General features: G+C 41.7%; 1 protein-coding gene across 1 annotated transcript in view; it reads right to left on the bottom strand.

Moving 5' to 3' along the window:
* Nucleotides 1-1,739, bottom strand: part of got1 (glutamic-oxaloacetic transaminase 1, soluble) — a 55,250-nt gene extending 53,511 nt beyond the window's left edge. The window contains exon 1 of the mRNA XM_043713033.1: nt 1,476-1,739. Coding sequence (XP_043568968.1) covers nt 1,476-1,596 — 121 coding nt within the window. The 5' untranslated portion in view covers nt 1,597-1,739. The remainder of the gene's footprint in view (nt 1-1,475) is intronic.
* Nucleotides 1,740-21,713: the final 19,974 nt, after the last annotated feature.

The raw sequence follows: 21,713 nt of genomic DNA, 5'->3' as shown, positions 1-21,713 counted from the left end.
TCTCAGCCAATATTGTGTGGAAAGAGACAGCTTGGATATGACAGCGTCAAAACATAGCACCTTGGTAAAATTCCAGAGGCGCAGACAGGTCTATAAACAATTATTTGAATTTCATTAAGATAGTGGAATACTAAGGCCACGATGTTTTTCCTGTTTTATCGAGGACCAACACTAAAATGTCAATACACAATATAAGGATCAGAAAGTACAAGACAAATGACGCCAGATATTGGCCAAGCTGCAGCAATACTTGGGATCATCCTAATAAAGAACTCTTATGGAAATATGAACTGGAGACAATGCATCACATTTTTATAGATGTATTATTTTGTGTGATGTGGGTGTCATAGAGATATACAGCACAGAAGTAGACCCTTCAGTCCAACTTGTCCATGCCTACCAGATTTCATTGCGTCCCATTTGCCAGCACTTGGCACATATCCCTCTAAATCCTTCCAACTGATATAGCTATCCAGATGCCTTTTAAATTTTGTATTTGTACCAGCCACCACCACTTCCTCTGGCAGAGCTTTCCATACTTGCACCACCCTCTGTGCGAAAAGGTTGCCCCTTAGGTCACTTTTAAATCTTTCCCCCCTCACCCTAAACCTATGCCCTCTCGTTATGTACTCCCCGACCCCAGGGAAAAGACTGTCTATTTACCCTATCCATGGCCCTCATGATTTTATAAACCGCTATAAGGTCACCACAGCACAAGGCTGGTCTAGTGACATGAACACACTTGGCCCTTGGTCAGGAAAATGAAGCGCGGTCACACACGGAAACAGCGTTGCTCCCTGACTCAGGCTGTTGTAATTTTCACAAATATGCTCAGTCCTGAGTTGCAACATCCGTGGAGAGAGATACACAGAGTTACTGTTTCGGGACCAGTTCTTCAAGCCACTGGTTTTTTTTCCAGCAACTGTATCTCAGTTCCTCCTCCCCAGATTGCCGCACTGCCCCACACCCGGCTTTATGTGATTCCCAAAGTGATCCACCCCCGCCTGCACCTCCCCGATCCTCGTACCGCTGGGTCCGAGCGCCGATCCTATCCCAGCGACGCTGGAGCCCGGTGAAGACCAGATCCCCGCACTGCCCCGATCCCAACACCTCCCCGTCTGCGCACGGCCGGATCCCAAAGCCTTTCCGAATCCCGCACCGCTGCGCTCCTGCATCGACCCACTCCCCGCGCCGGCCCGATCCCTGCACCTCCCCGACCCCCGTGCCGCTGGATACCCGCAATGTCCCAATTCTCGCGCCGCTCGATCCCACCACCACCCTCCCGATCCCCGTACCGCTGGATCCCAGCGCCGTCCCGATCCGCGCACGGCCGGATCCTAAAGCTTTTCCCGATCCCGCATCGACCCATTCCCCGCAACTCCGCGGTCCCTGCACCTCCCCGATTCCCGCGCCGCTGGATCGCAACACCTCCGCCGGATCCCAGGGCCTTACCGAGATGCCCGCACCGCACTTACCACCTACTCCCAGGTTGACCTTCTTGGGGTGCGTGTCCGCCTTGAAGTCGGCTGTTATCTTGAAGACGACGACGGGTGGCGCGAGCGGTACCGCGGCGAAGAGCGAGGAGGCGCACGCCATGGCCGACAGGGGCTTTGAGGAAAAGGGCACGAGAACCCGCTGCCAACCGTCAAAAGCCAACAACAATCCCAACCGCCACAGCGCGCGCCACCGATGACCTTCACCCACAACCAACCTTGCTGGCGGCCTCTGTGAAGTAACCGTGCTGACTGATAGTTCATTCACACAATCAGCGCCAAGGATTCCAAAGTGCCCCTCGCGTGATTGGCGAACTGCTACAAAATGGGGCGGGGCTTTCCGTCGAGTTCAGGTTGGTTCTACCGCCCTGCGTTGAATTCTGGGTGTTGCTGGGCTTCTAACCCCAATGCGGTAATTTGATATCTCTGGTATCCCAACAAAAGTTTGACTCTTCTAAGTCAAAGACTAATCAAGAAAAAACTGCGGACGCTGCAAGTCTGAAGCAAGAACAGAAATCGTTGGAGGAATTCAGCTGGCCTGACAATAAGAAAGCAGAGTAAATATATCAGGTTCAGTGACCAAGAGTTCAAAGTTTATTTCTCTGATGTCTCAACAACTTGATTTCTCTGGTGTTTGAACAGCAACAACTTGATTTTTTTTTGTGTCTCAACAACAACTTGATCCTTCTGGTGTATCAGCAATAACAACTTGATTTATCTGCTCCCTTCAGCAACACTTTGATTTATCTAGTGTCACATCAACAACTTGATTCTTCTGTAAATCAGAAACAAAAATAGAAGTCACTAGGAAAACTCAGCAGGTCTGGTAGCATCTGTAAACAGAAATAAGATCTGAGGAAGAGTCACCACACCTGAAACATTATCTCTGACTCCCCTTCACCAGCAGCTATACCTGCTGAGCTTTTCCGGCAGCTTCTGTTTTTGTTTCTGATTTTTCTAGTGTCTTAACATCTTAATCTTTCTGTTGTCCCAACAACTTAATTTCTCTCATCATCAACAACTTGATTTCTCTGGTGTCTCAATCGCAACAGTTTATCTTCCCCTGTAGAGAAAGTGAGGACTGCAGATGCTGGAGATCAGAGTCGAGAGTGTGGTGCTGGAAAAGCACAGCAGGTCAGGCAGCATTGGAGGAGCAGGAGAATCGACATTTCAGGCATAAGCCCTTCGTCAGGAGATCCCTTTAGCAACAAGGACTAATACACTTAATGGCAAGGTCCTAAGGAGTATTGCTGAACAAAGAGACCTTGGAGTGCAGGTTCATAATTCCTTGAAAGTGGAGTAGCAGATAGATAGGATAGTGAAGAAGGCATTTGGTATCCTTTCCTTTATTGGTCAGATTATTGAGTATAGGCGTTGGGAGGTCATGATGGGGTTGTACAGGACATTGGTTTGGCCACTGTTGGAATACTGCATTCAATTCTGGTCTCCTTCCTAGTGGAAAGATGTTGTGAAATTTGAAAGGGTTTAGAAAAGATTTACAAGGATGTTGCCAGGGTTGGAGGATTTGGGCTACAGGGAGAGGCTGAACAGGCTGGGGCTGTTTTCCCTGGAGCGTCGGAGGCTGAGGGGTGACCTTATAGAGGTTTATAAAATCACAAGGGGCTTGGATAGGATAAATAGACAAAGTCTTTTCCCTGCGGTGGGGGAGTCCAGAACTAGAGGGCATAGGTTTAGGGTGAAAGGGGAAAGGTATAAAAGAGACCTAAGGGGCAACTTTTTCACTCAGAGAGTGGTACACATATGGAATGAGCTACCAGAGGAAGTGGTGGAGGCTAGTACATTTGCAACATTTAAAAGGCATTTGGATGGGTATATGAATAGGAAAGGTTTGGAGGGATATGGGTCAGGTGCTGGCAGGTGGGACTAGATTGGGTTGTGCCATCTGGTCAGCATGGACGAGTTGGACCGAAGGGTCTGTTTCCGTGCTGTACATCTCTATGACTCTATAATTTGACTTATCTAGTGTTACATCAACAACTTGATTCCTGATGAAAGGATCTTCCCTGTAGGCACAACAACAACTTATTTCAAGATATTGAGCTGAAAAGACGATATTGGCTGGAGTTCTCCTTAGAGAGGAGGAGGCTGATGGGATTCTGACGTTTACAAAGTTATGAGGAGCATAATTCGGGAGAAACTTTTTTCCTTTGCAGTAGAATCAATAAGCGAGTATACAGTTTTAAACGAATGAGCAGGAGCTTTAGAAAGGACTGGAGGATTTTCTTTCACCTCGAGGGTGATTGGAACTCACTGCCTCAAAGGGTGATAGAGACAGGAAACCTTAAGACATTTAAGGAGTACTTAGGTCAGCACTCAAAACACTGCAACACAAAAGGCTACAGGCCACATGCTGGAAAATATAATTAGAACAAATGGATGTTTGATGATTGGCGCAGAAAAAATGGGCCAAAGGGCCTCTCTCTCCATTGTACGATGTACTCTATGACACTTTGAAAAGTTAACTCTGTTTCTCTCTCTACAGATGTTTTCAGGCCTGCTGACTTTATACAGAACTTTCTGTTTCTGGAGGTTTTTCTTTCTGGTAGTTACAATAGCGACTTACTGACTTACTGTTTAGAATGAAATGCAACCATGCACCAGTCTCTATTCTAGACTGCCCTAGTAATATGATCTCTAACATGAAGCACACACCCTGTAGGCAGACTTCTTAAGCTTCATTTCAATAAAGACTTCACGAACACACTGCAGTATTGTACACTGTAAACATAGTGCAAGAAGTGGTTAATATCCAGAGACAAAATAAAAAAGCACAACTGCAGAGCTGTAAGCTACCACTGAAAAAGGAAAAAAGACAAAGATTGCAGTCCAAAAACTGTTCGAGAGAAAATTGCTGCAGCTGTAACCCTACCAGCTCCTGTTCAAATTATTGCAGCTTTGAGGCAATATTGGGAACAGTGGCAGAACAATGCCATAGCTATGGGTTTGTTGAGCAAACCAGAAGAAATACAAGTCACAATATATTTAATACAATTAGAAGAGACTTTCAATTTTTTTTAATTCACTTGTGGAACATGGGCATCACTGGCTGGGGTAGCATTTATTGTGTGAGAAGGCAATAAATGCTAGTTGCCCCTGAGAAGGAGGTGGTGAGCCTGCCTTTTTGCACCGCTTCAGTACACATGCTGTCTGTTGACTAACAATGCCTTAACAAGGGAATTCCAGGATTTTGACCTGACGACAGTGAAAAAAGCGACAATATATTTTCAAGTCAGGATAGTGAGTGGCTTGGAGGCTACCTTAAATTTCTTGTAAAGAACAGGAATAATACATGACAAAATTTTAAGAGATCTGATAACACAGTTTGAGCCCCAAATGAACATTACGTAAGAACAGCACATATTTAATACTCGGAAAATAAATGTATAAACATGCATTGATCAATATGTAAATCAAATAAGCTTGTAAAAACCAGTGTATTTACACAATTAAGGGATGAGCTAATTAGAGATAGAATTGATTTTGGGACAATACTAAAATAATAATTGTATTAGGAATAAGGAATCCAAAAGTGAAAGCATTCCTGCTGAGAGAAGACAAATGTATGCTCAGGAGAGCAACTGACCTCTGCAGAAGTACCAAGGTTGTGAACTGACAGCTGCAGCATACTTTAAAGAACAGACCAGGTCTTGTATTAAGCTGCAAAATACTCAAGGCACACTGGACAAAATGATGACAGAGAAATGGCATGAAGCAAATATTGCAGAAAACATCATGCAAAAGAAGGCACGAACAAGGTGGGGAAAGCAATGTTCTCACTGCAAGAAGCTGAATCACTTTTACACAAGTCTATGACTAAAAAAGAAGCCTACCAAGCAAGTGTAAATCGTTGCTTATACTGCTTGACATTTTCACTGCTCCAGAATAAAGAATATCAACACAGACACAGTATCTTGTCACAGTAGACAACTATTCTGGTCATGAAAGGTGAACCAACTTACTTCATTGACTACTGCTGAGATTGCTGAATGCACAACAGCACACTTCAGTCATTATGTCGTTCCCAGCATTATCATTTGTGAAAATGGTCCTCAGTTCAAGAGTGAAGAATTCAGTTGGGTTTGGAAATACAGGGAAATTCAACACCACATATATATCCACACTATCCCTGGTCAAATTGCAAGGCTCTGGCAGGAACAAAAATTGCCAACTAATACCAGACAACACACAAACTAGTCTTTCAGTAGTAAAAAAGCTACTGAAGGCAGAAGTCTTAACACATGCAGGTGACAAAAGGTGGGTGGAATATACTGTAAAGACCCTATCTTTTTATTTTTCCGTATTTTTGATTGTATCCTGAAATGGGAAAAGAATTGCTTTAAAAGCCAAGGTATATTTACTTCATTTTTTTTGAAAACAAGTTACTTGACACTCCTTGTAAGTGCTGATTACACAGTTGTTTTTGCAATCAATGAGGGAAGATCTAATGAAGACTAACTGGAGCCAGTGGGTATGTGCAAATGAAGATTCAGCCAGCAACAGGGAGCTGATTTATCTTTGGACTAGTGACTAGTTATCATTGACAACGGTCTTCTGCATGCAAACAGCAATGAAATTGGCTGTCGGGTAGCTGAACAATTTGTGACTGTGGATGTATTAAGGGGGAGAAGCCATCCAACTTTCAGAAAAGAAAGCTTTTTTGGTCTGCAGTAAAAAAAGTATCTCAAGTCTGAAGATAACCAATTTACATGTCCTTATCAGTTACTATAAGCTGTGATTAGTAATAAGTGGAAAAGTGTGGTACTAGAAAAGCACAGCAGATCAGGCAGCATCTAAGGAGTAGGAAAATCAATGTTTCAGGCGTAAACCCTTCATCTCTTGCTCCTCGGATGCTGCCTGACCTATTGTGCTTTTCCAGTACCAAACCTTTTGACTCTGATTTCCAGCATCTGCAGTTGTCACTTTCTCCCTGTGACTATGAATAAGTCAAAGATTTTTATATGTGTGAACCCAGTTACCTGTACCTCCTACAAGCAAGTATCTAGAGATAGAAGATCGAGAATTATGTTCTTATGGTCAGCAAAAGGATCATATGAGCTGTTATGAAGTTGAAGGTATGTACTGTACCATTAAGAGAGAGTGAATGCTGTTCTGAACCGAGAGATTACAAGCACCTGTGATATGATGTGATGGCAGTCCCAGAGTGTACTGGAAAATTGAAAATATGTAACATTTGGCTTTGAAAGGGATGCCTGAATTTTGGTTGCTGTTTTGACAACAAATCAAATTTAACCAATCAGTTTAAATTATGCCCCAGGATACTAAAACCTGAATTTATTGTTTTGCCAACATCAAACCAATGAGACGATCTGATGTTGGGGATATAAAAATGCCAACATTTTGGAAATTGGAGAGAAAACAACTGCTGTTAAGACAGAAATACATGGAGAACTAACATCATGCTGTCTAAGAAATTAGGAAACCGTATCTTTCAAAGGTACCTTTTCATATGAAACATATTTGCAGTAAAAAAAAGATGATCCAGAGACATCTTTAGCCAGAAGAAGAAAGATGCAGAAGATGACAGTGGCTGCGTGGTTTGAAATTAAATTGATGTAATTTTAATAAGTGTCTTATTGGAACAACATATTGTTATAGAGTTGGAGGCAGATGATAAGCAGTTAAGAGAAAGGGGGGCTTAGAATTGTGAATAATTGTTTAATGTCATTTAGAGTTAAAAAAATTGATGTTATTTTCTTTAAATAGTGGAATTGGTGAGTTCTTTGTCACTTGTATTTTAATAGGTTACAAGGTGAGATGAGCTTTTCTGGGAGTTTGGTTTAATTAAGAGAGGGGTTCACCTCCGTGTCATAACATCAACAAACCCTCGGGCAGAGACTGCTGAACTGTTTTCTCAGGCTTTCCCACCAGCCATATGTATGTGTAGTGGGGGAGTTTATAAATGGGTTTGAGAGTAGTTATGCATTCAAAGTTCATTATTGCTTCTCTTTGGTTAGAATGTATTTGTTTGTAAAAGAGCAGCAATACTTATTAAGTGCAGAAACTTAGTCCATGATTTCTGAAAACCTGGGACTAAAAGACAGGTAAATTGGGTAATTCTATGTACTTTTTAAAATCTAACTTTTGTGATGACTCTCGAGATAGTGGGACTTGATTTTCAGCATGCTACACAGTGAAGCATTTGAGCAGAAAGCCAAATTTCATTTACATAAGATTGCTAAACCATTGCCAGAGTTCAGTATTACAGATTGAGTCAGAGTGCAAATATTCAATGATCTCAACAAAAGCCAGCTCAAATGGCAACTTGGGATGTGCCTGGAGCAGTTGTAACTTCGATTGCAGTGCATTTTGTAGATGGTACACACTGCTACTACTGAATATTGGTGTTAGAGCGAGTGAGTGTGGTGCCAGTCAAGCAAGCTCCTTTGTTCTGGAATATGTCAAGCTTCATGAGTGCTGTTGGAACTGCACCTATTCAAGTAAATGTGAAGTATTCCATTACACTTCTAACTTATATATGGTGGATGTGCTTAGGGAAGTCAGGAGGTCTGTTACTCACTGCAGGGTTTTTAGCCTCTGGTCTTCGTTTCCACTGTTGCCTGTAGCCAATAACTACTGGCTGCTATTTAATTTGGTTTGGCCAATTTTCTATCAGGCCCAATTTCTGTGGCTGTGGGTCAATTTATAATGTTGAATTTTGGGCCCATGGTCACTTGACCATAGGCTGCAAACGAAAATAATTTATCTGTATTCATATGTTGGCTTTACACATTTTAAACAAATTGTCAAAGAAAATTCACCAAACTTGAACTATAATACTTCACAATACGCAATAATCTGCCAAAGGAAAGGTCAGTTCCTTTCCATGAAGGACTTCACAATCCCTAAAAACACTAATTTTCTAATGTGTATTAGATCACATAGAATATATGTATAAGTATACAATAAATCAGCTCAGAAGGAGTCCACACAGCCTACATTGCCTATGACAGTTCTTTGATAGAGCTATTCATTATTTCCTTTCACCCATACTGTATTTCTTTCCACCATCAATATATATTAATACCCGTTTTGTCATTATAAATGTAATTGCTTCCATGACCTTTTCAGATAACCTCTTTCCAGATTATAACAGGAGTTGCATTAAAACATTTTCTTCATCTCACTTTCATTCTTTTGCCAGTAACATTAAATCTGCATCCAGAGCTGAATTATCCCTTCCATCACTGGAAACCGTTTCTCCTTATTTATCTTACCAAAACTAGTCATGATTTTAAATATCTCTACCATAATCCTTTGTGTATTTTTTGTGCCTCACGAATACAGGCTATGACCATCATCAATAAGAAACAATCTAACCACCACCCATGACATTCAATGATGTTACCGTCACTGAATCCCCCATTATCAACATCTTGGGGGTTGCCATTGACCAGACACTCAACTGAAGGTCAGAGGCTAGAAATTCTATGATGAGTAGCTCACTTCTTGAATCCCCAAAGACTGTCCAGCATCTACAAGGCACAAAAGCAGCACAGTGGTGCTGTGATTGATACTGTTGCCTCACAACACGAGGACTAAGGTTTGATCCCAACCTTGGGAGACTATCTGTGTGCAGTTTGGACATGCTCACCTTGATTGTCTGGGTTTCCTCTGGGTGCTCCAGTTTCTTCCCAAAGTCCAAGGTGTGCAGGTTAGGTGGATTGGCCATGCTAAAAAAAAACCATATGGGTTTGGGATGGTGGATCAGGATGGGATACTCTTCAGAGGGTCGGTGCAGACTCAATAGGCCCTATAGGGATTCTGTGGTTCTATAAGTCAGGAGTGTAAGGAATACTACCCACTTGCCTGGATGGATGCAGCTCCAATAGCACTCAAGAAGCTTGACCCCATCTAGAACAAAGCATCCCACTTGATTGGCACAGCATTCACAAGCATCCATTCCTCCACCACCAACACTCAGTAGCAGCTGTGTGTACTATCTATAAGATGCGCTGCAGAAGTTCACCAAAGAGCCTCAGACTGAACCTTCCAAATCCATGACCACTTTCATCTAGAAGGACAAAGGCAGTGGATACAATGGAATACCACACCCTGCATGTTCCCCTCTAAGCCATTCACTATCCTGACCTGGAAACATACCCTGGTCCCTTCACTGTCGCTAGGTCAAAATCCTGGGGTTCGCTCCCTAACAGCATTGTGGATCAACCCACAGCAGTGGATCACAGTGGTTGAAGAACGCAACTCAGAAACACCTCAAAGGCAACTAAGGATGGGCAATAAATGCTAGCCAGTTGGTGACACCCACTTCACATGAATAAATTTTAAAAATGACAGTGTTATAACTGTACTGGAAGAACCTGGCTAGGGGAGCAGCAAGTTCTGGTGTCCAAGTCTTTATTACCATTGCCAGAATGTTGCCAGGGCTTTTAGCCTTTGCAGTATTCAGTGTCTCCAACCATTTCTTGTTATCATGTAGAGTGAATTGAATTGGCTGAAGACTGGTATCTGTAACGCTGCAAACCACTGGAGGAGGATCATCCAAGCGCACTTTTCTGGCTGAAGATTGATGCGAATGCTTCAGCCTTATCTTTTGCACTGATGTGTTGGATTCTTCCAACTTGAGGATGGGGCTATGTCTCCTCCAGTGAGTTGTTTAATTGTCCAGTAGCATTCCCAACTGGATGTGGCCGGACTGCAGAGTTTTCATCCCAATTGGTTGTGGGATTGCTTAACACTGTCTATCACTTACCGCTTATGCTATTTGACACACAAGCAGTCCTGTTTGGTAGCTTCACCGGGTTGACACCTCATTTTTAGGTATGCTTTGTGCTGCTCCTGATGTGCCCTCTTGCACTCTCCATTGAACCAGGGTTGATCACCTAGCTTGAAGGTTATAATTGAGTGGGGGATATACCAGGCCATGAGACTGGAGATCGCAGGGTGCTGGAGTACAATTCTGCAGCTGTTGATGGCCTACAGTGCCTCATGGATGCCAGTCTTAAGTTGCTAGATCTATTCAAATTATGTCTTATATAGTGATAGTGCCACTCATCATTATGGAGGTTGTCAGTACGGTGGTCACTCTTACCGATACTGTCATGGACAGATGCATCTGCAGCCATCAGATTGGTAAGGATGGGGTCAAGTACATTTTTCCCTTGGTTCCAGTTGGTTCCATCACCCTTTGTTGCAAACTCAGTCTAGCAGCTATGTCCTTTATGACCCAACCAGCTTGATCTTACTGAATTGCCTACTCTTGTGTCTAATTTGTAAGTTCATTTGTTCTCATGCTCCCTTAACCTTCTCTGCTCAAAGGAGGGCAATTAGCAATCAAACTCTTCAATCTGAAAGGATTACTTGGTTTTGTAGAAAGGTAAGTAGATAACCATTGCTCAAATATGTTAAATAGATTGGAAGTTTGTGGATATTAAACATATACTAGCTAATTTTGCAATCATGTTCAATTTAATAGGCCTACAGCTATTTTGTTCAAAACTTCCTAATCTATTAACCTCAGTCTCAAGGCTGTACAAACAACATTGTATGCAATTCTTGAAATATGACCTCAGTAATGATTTACAAAGCAACAAGTAGCTCATTGCAGACTATGTACCTCACATCTCATAGTAACCTCAGTGATTTATTAATCAGTTTCACAATGACTGAATAAATTTAACAAATGAAAAGCAATCAACTCCATGTTCTTTTTTTCTTTTTGTAATTTTACTAAGAGTTTCCTATTCCAAGATGCAGCTACAAATAGAAAGATCATATTCTAACACAAAGGCAAAGTACTGTCAACAATGGAGATCTGAAATACAAACAGGAAGTGCTAGGGAAATTTAGCAAGTCTGGCAGCATCTCTTTCTCCCACCATAGATGCTGCCAGACCTGTGGAGTTTCTCCAGCACTTTCAGTTTTTATTATATATTCTAACATCCTAAATTGTTTTGGAAGGGGGATGTTATGAGCTAAAGTTTTCCATATTTTAGTTGTGTCAATTTCAGGGGGTTTCATGGAAGATTTCCATTTGTGAGCCCTCGAGACTTTTCTCAGCAACTCCCACTGCTCACTTTACCAAGCATGCATCCAGCCTCCATGACACTGCTCTCACACATTATTGTACTCAGCAAATACACAGGTCTTAACCAGTGCTGGGACCATTTGGCATTCACACCGCGAGTGCTATATTTGAGCCCCAACTCAAGCACCAAAAGTTGCAAGTCAAGAGCTTCAAAAAGATTACGTACCGCCAGCATTCTGTCAGGGCAAGTGCCAGCTTCCTCTCTCTATTCCTGCACCAATCACCATCCTCTCTCTATTCCTGCACCAATCACCTGTCAAGGCTCATGGCCTACCACTTCCAAAGAACAAAGCACAATACAGTACAGGAACAGTTCTTTGGCCCACCAAGACTGCACTGACACACGATGCCTTTCTAAACTAAAAACCTTTTGTCCATATCCCTCTATTCACTGCCTATTCATTTATCTGTCAAGATGTCACTTAAACATTGCTATTGCACCTGCACCTCCTCCTCTGGCAGTGCATTCCAGGGTCTTACCACCACTGTGTAAACAAAAACCTGCCTCTCACATCACCTTTAAACATACCCCCTTTTATCTTTTATCTATGTCCCTGAGTAACTGACATATCTAACCTGGAAAAAAAGACTCCTGACTATCCATTCTATTCATGCCTCTCATTATTTTGTAAACTTCTTTCAGGTCACCCCACATGCTCCAACGTTCAAGTGAAAACAAACCAAGTTGGTCCAATCTCTCCTCATAGCTAATTTTCTCCAAACCAAGCAACATCCTGGTAAACCACTTCTGTATCTCCCCCAAAGCTTCCACATCCATTTGGTTCTATGGCAAACAGAACTCTACATGATATTCCAAATGTAGCCTAACTGAAGTTCCATACAGCTTCAACATGACTTGCCAATTTATATACTCTATGCCCTGACTGATGAAACAAGCATTCCATACACTTCTTGACCACCTTATCTACTTATGTTGCAATTTTCAGAGAACTGTGGTCCTGTACATTAGATCTCACTGTATGTTGATGCTCTGCCATTTATTCTATACTTCTATAGAATAATGGTAATGAATGATCTACCCTTCATTAGATCTCCCAAAATGCATCACCTCATTTTTATCCAGATTAAATTCCATCTGCCATTCTCTGCCCAAGTCTCCAGCCTATCCATATCCTGCTTTCTTTTTTTTAATGACTAAGCTAATTCGGTATCATTTTTGCGAGCTCACTACAGATCCCATGTGACTTTATCTTTTGAATCAACCCACTATGAGGGACCTTGTCAAAGGCCTTGCTAAAGTACTGTTATGAAGTTACTGTTATTGCATGTACTGTACCTGCAAGAGAGAGAGAATGCTGTTTTGCACTAAGAGCTTACAAACACCTGTCATATGACTAGCTAGCAATCTCAAGAGTTTACTGGAAAATTGAAAATATGTAACATTTGGCTATGAAATAGATATCTGTGTTGTTTGCTGTTTTGACAACAATTCAAATTTAACCAATCAGTTTAAATTATGCCCCAGGGTATTTGAGAAAGGTGATAAGGACAAGCCAGGGAACGAAAGACCGGTGAGCCTGATGTCAGTGGTAGGCAAGTTGTTGGAGAGAATCCTGAGGGACAGGATTTACATGTATTTGGAAAGGAAAGGACAAATTATGGATAGTTAGCATGGCTTTGTGTGTGGGAAATCATGTCTCACAAACTTGATTGAGTTTTTTGAAAAAGTAACAAAAAGGATTAATGAGGGCAGAGTGGTGGATGTGATCTTTATGGACTTTAGTAAGGCGTTCGACAAGGATCCCCATGAGAGACTGGTTAGCAAGGTTAGATCTAATGGAGTACGGGGAGAACTAGCCATTTGGATACAAAGGTAGAAGACAGAGGGTGGTGGTGGAGGGTTGTTTTTCAGAGTGGAGGCCTGTGACCAGTGGAGTGCCACAAGGACCGTTGCTGGGTCTACTACTTTTCGTCATTTATATAAATGATTTGGACATGAACATAGGAGGTATAGTTAGTAAGTTTGCAGATGACACCAAAATTGGAGATGTAGTGGACAGCGAAGAAGGTTACCTCAGAGTACAACGGGATCTTGATTAGATGGGCCAATGGGCTGAGGAGTGGCAGATGAAGTTTACGTTAGATAAATGCGAGGTGCTGTATTTTGGGAAAGCAAATTTTAGCAGGATTTATATACTTAATGGTAAGGTCCCAAACAGTGTTGCTGAACAAAGAGATCTTGGAGTGCAGGTTCATAGCTCCTTGAAAGTAGAGTTGCAGGTGGATAGGATAGTGAAGAAGGCGTTTGGTATGCTTTCCTTTATTAGTCAGAGCATTGAGGATGTAGTTGAGAGGTCATGTTGCGGCTGTACAGGACATTGGTTAGGCCACTTTTGGAATATTGCATGCAATTCTGGTCTCCTTCCTATCGAAAGATTGTTGTTAAACTTGGAGGGGTTCAGAAAAGATTTACAATGATGTTGCCAAGGATGGAGGGTTTGAGCTATAGGGAGAGGCTGAGTAGGCTGCAGCTGTTTTACCTGGAGCGTCGGAGGCTGAGGAGTGACTTTATAGAGGTTTATAAAATTATGAGGGGCATGGATAGGATAAATAGACAAAGCTTTTTCCCTGGGGCTGGGGAGTCCAGAACTAGAGGGCATAGGTTTAGGGTGAGAGAGGAAAGATATAAAAGGTACTTAAGGGGCAATTGTTTCCACACAGAGGGTGGTGCATGTATGGAATGAACTGCCAGAGGAAGTGGTGGAGGCTGGTACAATTGCAACATTTAAAAGGCATCTGGATGGGTATATGAATAGGAAGTGTTTGGAGGGATATGGGCCAAGTGCTTGCAAATGGGAATGATTAGGTTGAGATATCTGGTTGGCATGGACAAGTTGGACTAAAGGATCTGTTTCCGTGCTGTACATTTCTATGACTCTTTGAGTGTGAATGTACTGTTTTGCCAACATAGGACTAATGAGATGATCTGATGTTGAGGGTTTTAAAAAGGCAGGCAATTTGAAAGTCAAACAAAGTAACTGCCATTGACAGAGTAACTGCCATTAAAAGAGAGAGAGAGAGAGAGAGAGACCCAAAAGATTGAAACACTCTCTATCAAAGATACCTTTTCATATGCAGTTAAAATTCACACAACATCAGGTTATCATCCAACAGGTTTATTTGGAAGCACTAGCTTTCGGGGCGCTGCTCCTTCATTAGGTGGTTCATATGAAACATCTTCACTGTAAAATGAAAGAAGATGACCCAGGGAGATCTTAGCTGAAACAAGAAAGACACCAACAACGAGAGCTTAATTTTGAAATTAAGTTGATGTAATTTTAATAAGTGTTTTATCAGAACAGTATATTGTAAAAGAGTTGGAGGTAGATAATAAGCAGTTAAGAGAAGGGAGTGGGCTTAGAGTTGTGAATAGTTATTTAATTTTCACTTTTAGAGTTAAAGAATACATTGATATTATTTTCATTAACAGTGAAATTTGAGAGTTCTCTGTCACTCATATATTTTAACAGATTACAAGGCAAGGCGAGCTTTACTGGGTGTTTAGTTTAATTAACAGAGCGGTTCATCGCCATGTCGTAACAGTACAAACAGATATCTAGTGCCCTGTCCTCATCAATCATCTATATCACTTCCTCAAATAAACTGATTATTTGTGGGACACTACCTTGCCTGTACAAAGTCACACAGAGTCACTAATAAGTTCATATTTTTGCCAATGTGAGTCAATCCTATCCCTTAGAATCTTGTCCAATAATTTTCCTATCATTCATTTAAGGTTCATCATACTGTAATTTCCCAGATTAACCCTACTGTCCTTCTTAAATAAAGGAACAATGTTGGCTATTCTCCAGTCCTCTGGGACAACTCCTTTAACTAAATTGGGTACAAACATTTTGTACAAGATCCCAGCAATTCTTCATCTGTTTCCCTCAGCATTCTGGGATATATTCCATCAGGTCCTTGGAACTTGTATATCTTAATGCTTTTCAAAACATCCCAATATCTCCTTTTTTTATATTGACATGCCCCAGAATATCAACATACCCCTCTGAGACTCACTCTCCAACATGTCCTTCTCCTTTAAGACTACTAATGCAAAGTAATCATTAAGGACTTCACCCACTTCCTCTGACTCCCTTCCCAGCCCCTACCCTCCTTTCCACACCTCACTGCCACTAACCAGATTCATTCCTCCCATTGACGAAGCAGGTCATACCCTCTACCCATCTTCACCTACCCCACTTCACCACCTTGCCCCCTCCCCCCCCCCACAGCTCCACCTTACACCTAGCCCCAGTCCTGAAGAAGGGTTACACCCAAAACATTAACTTCGCCACTTCGCCTGGCATGCTGTGTTCTTCCAGCCTCATGCTTATCTACCTTGAATTCCAGCATCTGCAGTTTTTTTTATCTCTAACATTTCCCTAGCTACCACCTTACTCCTTATATGTATAAGACACCTAGGGATTTTTCTTAATTCTGATTACCAAAGACATTTCATGGCCTCTTCTAGCCCTCCTAATTCCTTGTTTAAGTTCTTTTCCTGCTATCATTGTATTCTTTGAGGGTTCCGTCATCTTCAGTTTCCAAAACTTTACTTATGCCTCCTTTTTCTTTTTGAGTAAGTTCTTACCTTGTCATCCAAGGTTCCCGAATCTTATCCTTCAATTTCACATTTGGAAAGGAGGAAGTTGTTAGGTGCTTCCAGAAAGGTTTATTGAAGCAATGTGTAAATAGTTTGGTCCTGAACTCGAATCAACTGGCCTTTAAAAGATTCCCACATGTCAGATGTGGGAATCTCAAACACTGCCCCCCTCCCCAATCTAAATTCCCCAGTTCCTGCCTAATATTCTGGAAGTTGGCCTTCCTCCAGTTTAATACTTTCACCCTCGGATTACTCTTGTCCTTATCCATAAGTAACTTCAAACTCACAGAATTATGGTCACTCTTCCCAAAATGCTCTCCAATTGAAACTTCGATCACCTGGCCAGGCTCATTCGTCTCTACCAGTATGACTCCTTCCCTAATTGAACTATTTGCATATTGTTTCAATTAACTTTCCCAGATACACCTAACAAATTTTCCCCATCCAAACTCTGGCACTAAGTGAATCCAAGTCAATTTAGGGGAGGTTAAAATTGCCAACCATATCAATCCTGTTGCTTTTAAATTTTCCATAATTACCCACTGGCTATTGTGGGACATTTAGTACAATCCCATCAAAATGCTCTTTCTATTCCTGAGTTCTACTCATATACCCTCCAAGAGTCCTCCTTCAGTACAGCTGTGATATTCTCCTTAACAGAAATGCAAATTCTTTTACATGCCTCTCTATCTTGCCTGAAACATCTAAGTCCCAGAATGTTAAACTTCCAATGTTGACCCTCTCTCAACCAAGTTGCTATAATAGCTACAATATCATAGTTATACATATTAATCCAAGCTCTAAGTTCATTTACCTTATCTGCCATACTCTTCATATTAAACAAATACACTTCAGACTGCCAGTCCTGCCATGTTCAGTAACTTCTCCCTGTCTGTCCTTCCTTTTAGTCCTACTGGCCTAGTCTCTGTCTCCTCCTCAGTCATTGCTGACCTACTGCTCTGGTTCCTGGCCCCTTGCCACACTAGTTTAAATCCTTCCGAGTAGCCTTATTGACATGCAGTGCAGGAAGTAATCTCAAGATTACAATCCTAGCGGTCTTGCTTTTCAACTTCCTTCCTAACTCCCTGAAATCCCTTTGCAGGATCTCATCTCTCTTCCTGCCTATGTTATGAATACCAATATGGACCATGACCTCTGGCTGCTCACTCTCCCCTTTCAGAATATCGTGTGCCCACCAAGAGATATCCTTGGCCATGGTACCAGAAAGGCAACACACCATCCTGGAGTCTTGCTCACAGCCATAGAAAAGCCCATCTATGCCCCTAAATAGAGTCCTATTGTTAACTTCAATGGCTTTCACCCACTCCATTTCCCAAACTACTCACCCTTTCTGACTGTGCCAACCAGCAAGATGAGACAGAACTACTAGTCCTGAATGAAGCGACAAAGCACTAAGAGACATGCAAAGGCAGAGGGATTTTGTTTCATTCATTCATGTGAAATAGACAAACATATAATTTAGAAGGACAAGGGCAGCAAATACATGAGGATAGATGGAAGAAGTTGGGACTGTTTCCTTGGAGAGAGGAAGGCTGAGATTTGATAGAGGTTTCCAAAAGGATAATTGTGCTGGACAGAGTAGAGAGGGAGAAATCGTTTAGATAAAAAAGAGAGGGCACAGATTTAAAGTGACATGTAAATGTGGCAAGGATGATGTAAGGAAAACCTTTCTCACACAGTGACTGGTTGAGATATGGAATGACTTTGCCTGGAAATGTAGTGGAAGCAGGTTCAATATGAGGCATTCAAAAGGGTATTAGATAATTACTTGGATCAAAATGGTGTGCAGAGATATGGGGAAAAGGCAGGAGAATGGCACTAGATAATAGAACTATCCCTAATTGGCACTCAGTGAAGTGGCTTGCTTGGCCATTCCAGAGGTTAATTAAGAGTCAACCACATTGCTGTAGGTCTGGAGTCACATGTAGACCAGACCAGGTAAAGATGGCAGTTTTTAATTCAATAACATATCTGGAATTAAGAGTCTAATGATGACCATGAATACATTGTCGATTGTCAGAAAATCCCATCTGGTTCACTAACGTCCTTTAGAGATGGAAACTGCCATCCTTACTTGGTCTTGCCTACATGTGATTCCAGACATACAGCAATGTGGTTGACTCTAAACTGCCCTCTGGGCAATTAGGAATGGGCAATAAATGCTGCCTAGCCAGTGATTCTCTCATCCTGTGAATGAATTTTGAAAAAAATTATTTCTTTAAGAAGCATTAATGAACTAGATGGAATCTTGCAACAATTAATGATAGCTGTCATGGTCACCATTACTGAAACTAGCTTTGTACTCCAGATTTATGAATTGAATTTTAATTCCAGAAGTTGCTGTGGTAGGATTTGAATCCCAGAGCATTCGCCTGGGCTTCTGGATTACTAGTCCATTGAGAATATCATGACACCATCTTGCCAAATACATAAAAGTGCATAATTAATTCCCCTTTCTAATTTAAGTGGAATTGCCCAATTAATACTGAATCCTTGTGTTTAACAGCCCAATGTTGTCTGTGGGTACAGGGTCTGAGAGGATTAGTATGGAGGAATCCATTCAACACCACCTTATATGATAATGTCACACGGAATCAGGTGGGAGAACAACGTTAGATTCCAAAGGCAGAAGACCTAGCTTTGAAGTTTTCCTCATAGTCTGACTAACAATGTCTATCATACCAATGTAACTCATACTTAGTTGCTATTAAGCAATAAACTACATTTTTTTTTACATGTGCCCCTTCTTGTTAAGCTACCAGCAGGTTTTCTTCTGTCAAATGAGCAAGCAGACCTTGTAGGTCCCTACCATGTATGGTGGCAGCAAAACTACAAGATGGGTCCTACACCATGATGAGTTATGATGTAGATCCATCTCATAACACAAAGGAGGGACACAAACCATTGCTATGTTCCTGGTGGGTCTGCCTCAGAGCTTGGCCAAGGGGTCCTTGATCAGTCCAGGCAGGGAGTGGACAATGTGATACTAGCTCTAGCTGCTTGCTTCTCCTGTGTGGCTATTTCCATCTGCACATCCCTGGAGAGAGTGTACACAGTGTCTTCTGTTACACATGAGACCTTTCACAACATTTCATCACTGGAGGCACCAAATTATATTATGGATACAGGAAACAGAGGATACATTATTTGTGTTACCATAATTTGAAACTTATTGCATGTACCCCTTGATAAAGGAGGGACTTAATGGTTTAAAGATTCTAAATGTTTCCAGTTAATGATCTAATCTTCTTGGTGTTCTGGCCAATACTGACCCATTAGTGATATCAGTGAAAGACAAATGATTTAGTCATTATTACATCATTGTCTTGAAAAATGTGTTGTACACAAATTATGTGCTGAATATAACATTATAACAGAGATTGTACTTTTAAAAATATACTTGATTGGCTGTAAAATGCTTTGGGAGGCCCGAGGTCTTGTAACATGTCATATAAATGCAACTCTTTCTTTACAAATTAATTAGTGTGGTCAGTTTAACGTGGAAATCAAAAGGAAACTTAACCCTAATTAATTTAAACTGCAGCCCACCTCTAACCTGCAACTTATTGAATCCCTACAGTAAAGAAACAGGCCATTTGCCCCAACAAGTTCACAGCGCCCCTCCAAAGATTATCCCACCCAGTCCCATTCTCCTACCCTATTACTCTACAGTTCCCATGACTAATACATTAAACTTACACTTACCCGAACACTTATGTGCAATTTAGCTGGCCAATTCACCCTAACCTGCACATCCTTGGATTGTAGGATGAAACCAAAGCACCTGGAAGAAACCCACGCAGACACGGGGAGAATGTGCAAACTAAACACAGACAGTGGCCCAAGGGTGGAATTAAATCTGTGTCCTTGGCGCTATGAGGCAGCAGTGCTAACCACTGAGCCACCGTGCCCACTCATTATACATTCTATTATTTAAGTATGTGATTTCACTTCCTCCAGTTAATGCAAAGTAGACAAAACTGAGACTGCAGAAATTATGCAATTAAAGTTATACTTGTGGAAGACAGACTGTTTGTGATACAGATTGCTGCTTCATCATTACAGTTGTACACAACTATATTCTGAGCAGCTGTGAAAGATAGCAAATAGCCTTTTTTTTTACCACGAGTCTGTCTGGTAAGAGAATACCCATTGAACTCCTTCTCATTTAGCTGTGAACTGAACCTTCTCAACTATTCCCTGGTAACGGTCTTAAGCAAAACCAGTTAGAGAGAAAAAAAACTGCAGATTCTGGAATTTAAAGTAGACCAGCAGGAGGTTAGAAGCAAAACCAGACCATTCACAAGCTTAACTTCATATTTGAACCAGCGATGAACTTTTGACTGCATATCCATTCCAGTGTCAAGACTGTCTACTTCCACCTGCATAACAGTTCCTTACTCCATCTCTGTCTCAGCTCCTCTGTTTCTGAAATCCCTATCCATGCCACTGTCAACTCTAGGTTTGACTTTTAAGTACCTTCCTGACTAGCATTTTTTTTATACTTTTCATAAACCTGAGTTTGTTGAAAACTTTGCTGTCTGTAATACCACTCTCACCAAGCCGATTTTTATCTACCATCCCTGTGCTTTCTGATCTATATCAAGTCCTGGTATTTCAAGGCCTCGATTTTACAATTCTCTTGCTTCTTTTCAAATCACTTGCTGTTCCTTATCTCTGTAACTCCTGCAACCTTCAGGACCTCTGCATTCTTCCAATTCTGGTCCATTAAGCATTCTTGATTGCAATCTCTTCTGTTAGTTATTCCATAAACAGTGGAATTTCCCAGCTAACCCTCTCCAGCTCACGACCCCTGACTCTTTTCCTTTAAAACTTAGCTCTTTGCCCATGACAGTTAAAGGCGCTGTGTAAATGCACCTTGCTGTTGTTGTGCATTTACAGCCATTGCTGAAACTCTGGATTCTGTGGTTCTGAAAATTCCCCTTGTGCCATTGCATAAGGAAACTGGAGAAAGTCCTGGGGAAGAAGCAGTACTGATAATTGCCTTCCTTGGTGCCACTACTCTGCTGTTAATAGTGTTCACAGAAATGTCTTGAAGCCTTGGGTGCACTATAATAGGACAGGGCTCGAGGTTCAAGTCATGCCATGTGGTCAATTGTTAATGCTAACATGAAGTCCCACAAGAAGCACAGACAAGATTCTGTGGCATGCTCTAGTACACCCCTAATGTCTGGCTTCAGAACAGCCTTGGCAGAAGCAGCTCTCGCTTGACTCGTCTTACAAATTTATTTGGAAGCACTAGCTTTTGAAGTGCTGCTTTTTCATCAGGTGGTTGTGAAGCAGGACCATAAGACACAGAATTTACAGCAAAAGATTACAGTCTCATGCAGCTGAAATGATATATTGAACAAACATGCTATTTTGCTCAAAAAATGCAGAACTGCAGGCAGTCAATCCATGTAATATTTTGTAAATTCTATTTTGGAAATAGAACCAGTCTGACTGAAGATTGGGATACAGACAG

Source organism: Chiloscyllium plagiosum, chromosome 22, assembly GCF_004010195.1.
Source record: "Chiloscyllium plagiosum isolate BGI_BamShark_2017 chromosome 22, ASM401019v2, whole genome shotgun sequence".
NCBI classification, from domain to species: domain Eukaryota; kingdom Metazoa; phylum Chordata; class Chondrichthyes; order Orectolobiformes; family Hemiscylliidae; genus Chiloscyllium; species Chiloscyllium plagiosum.
This window is presented reverse-complemented; position numbering and strand designations above follow the sequence as displayed.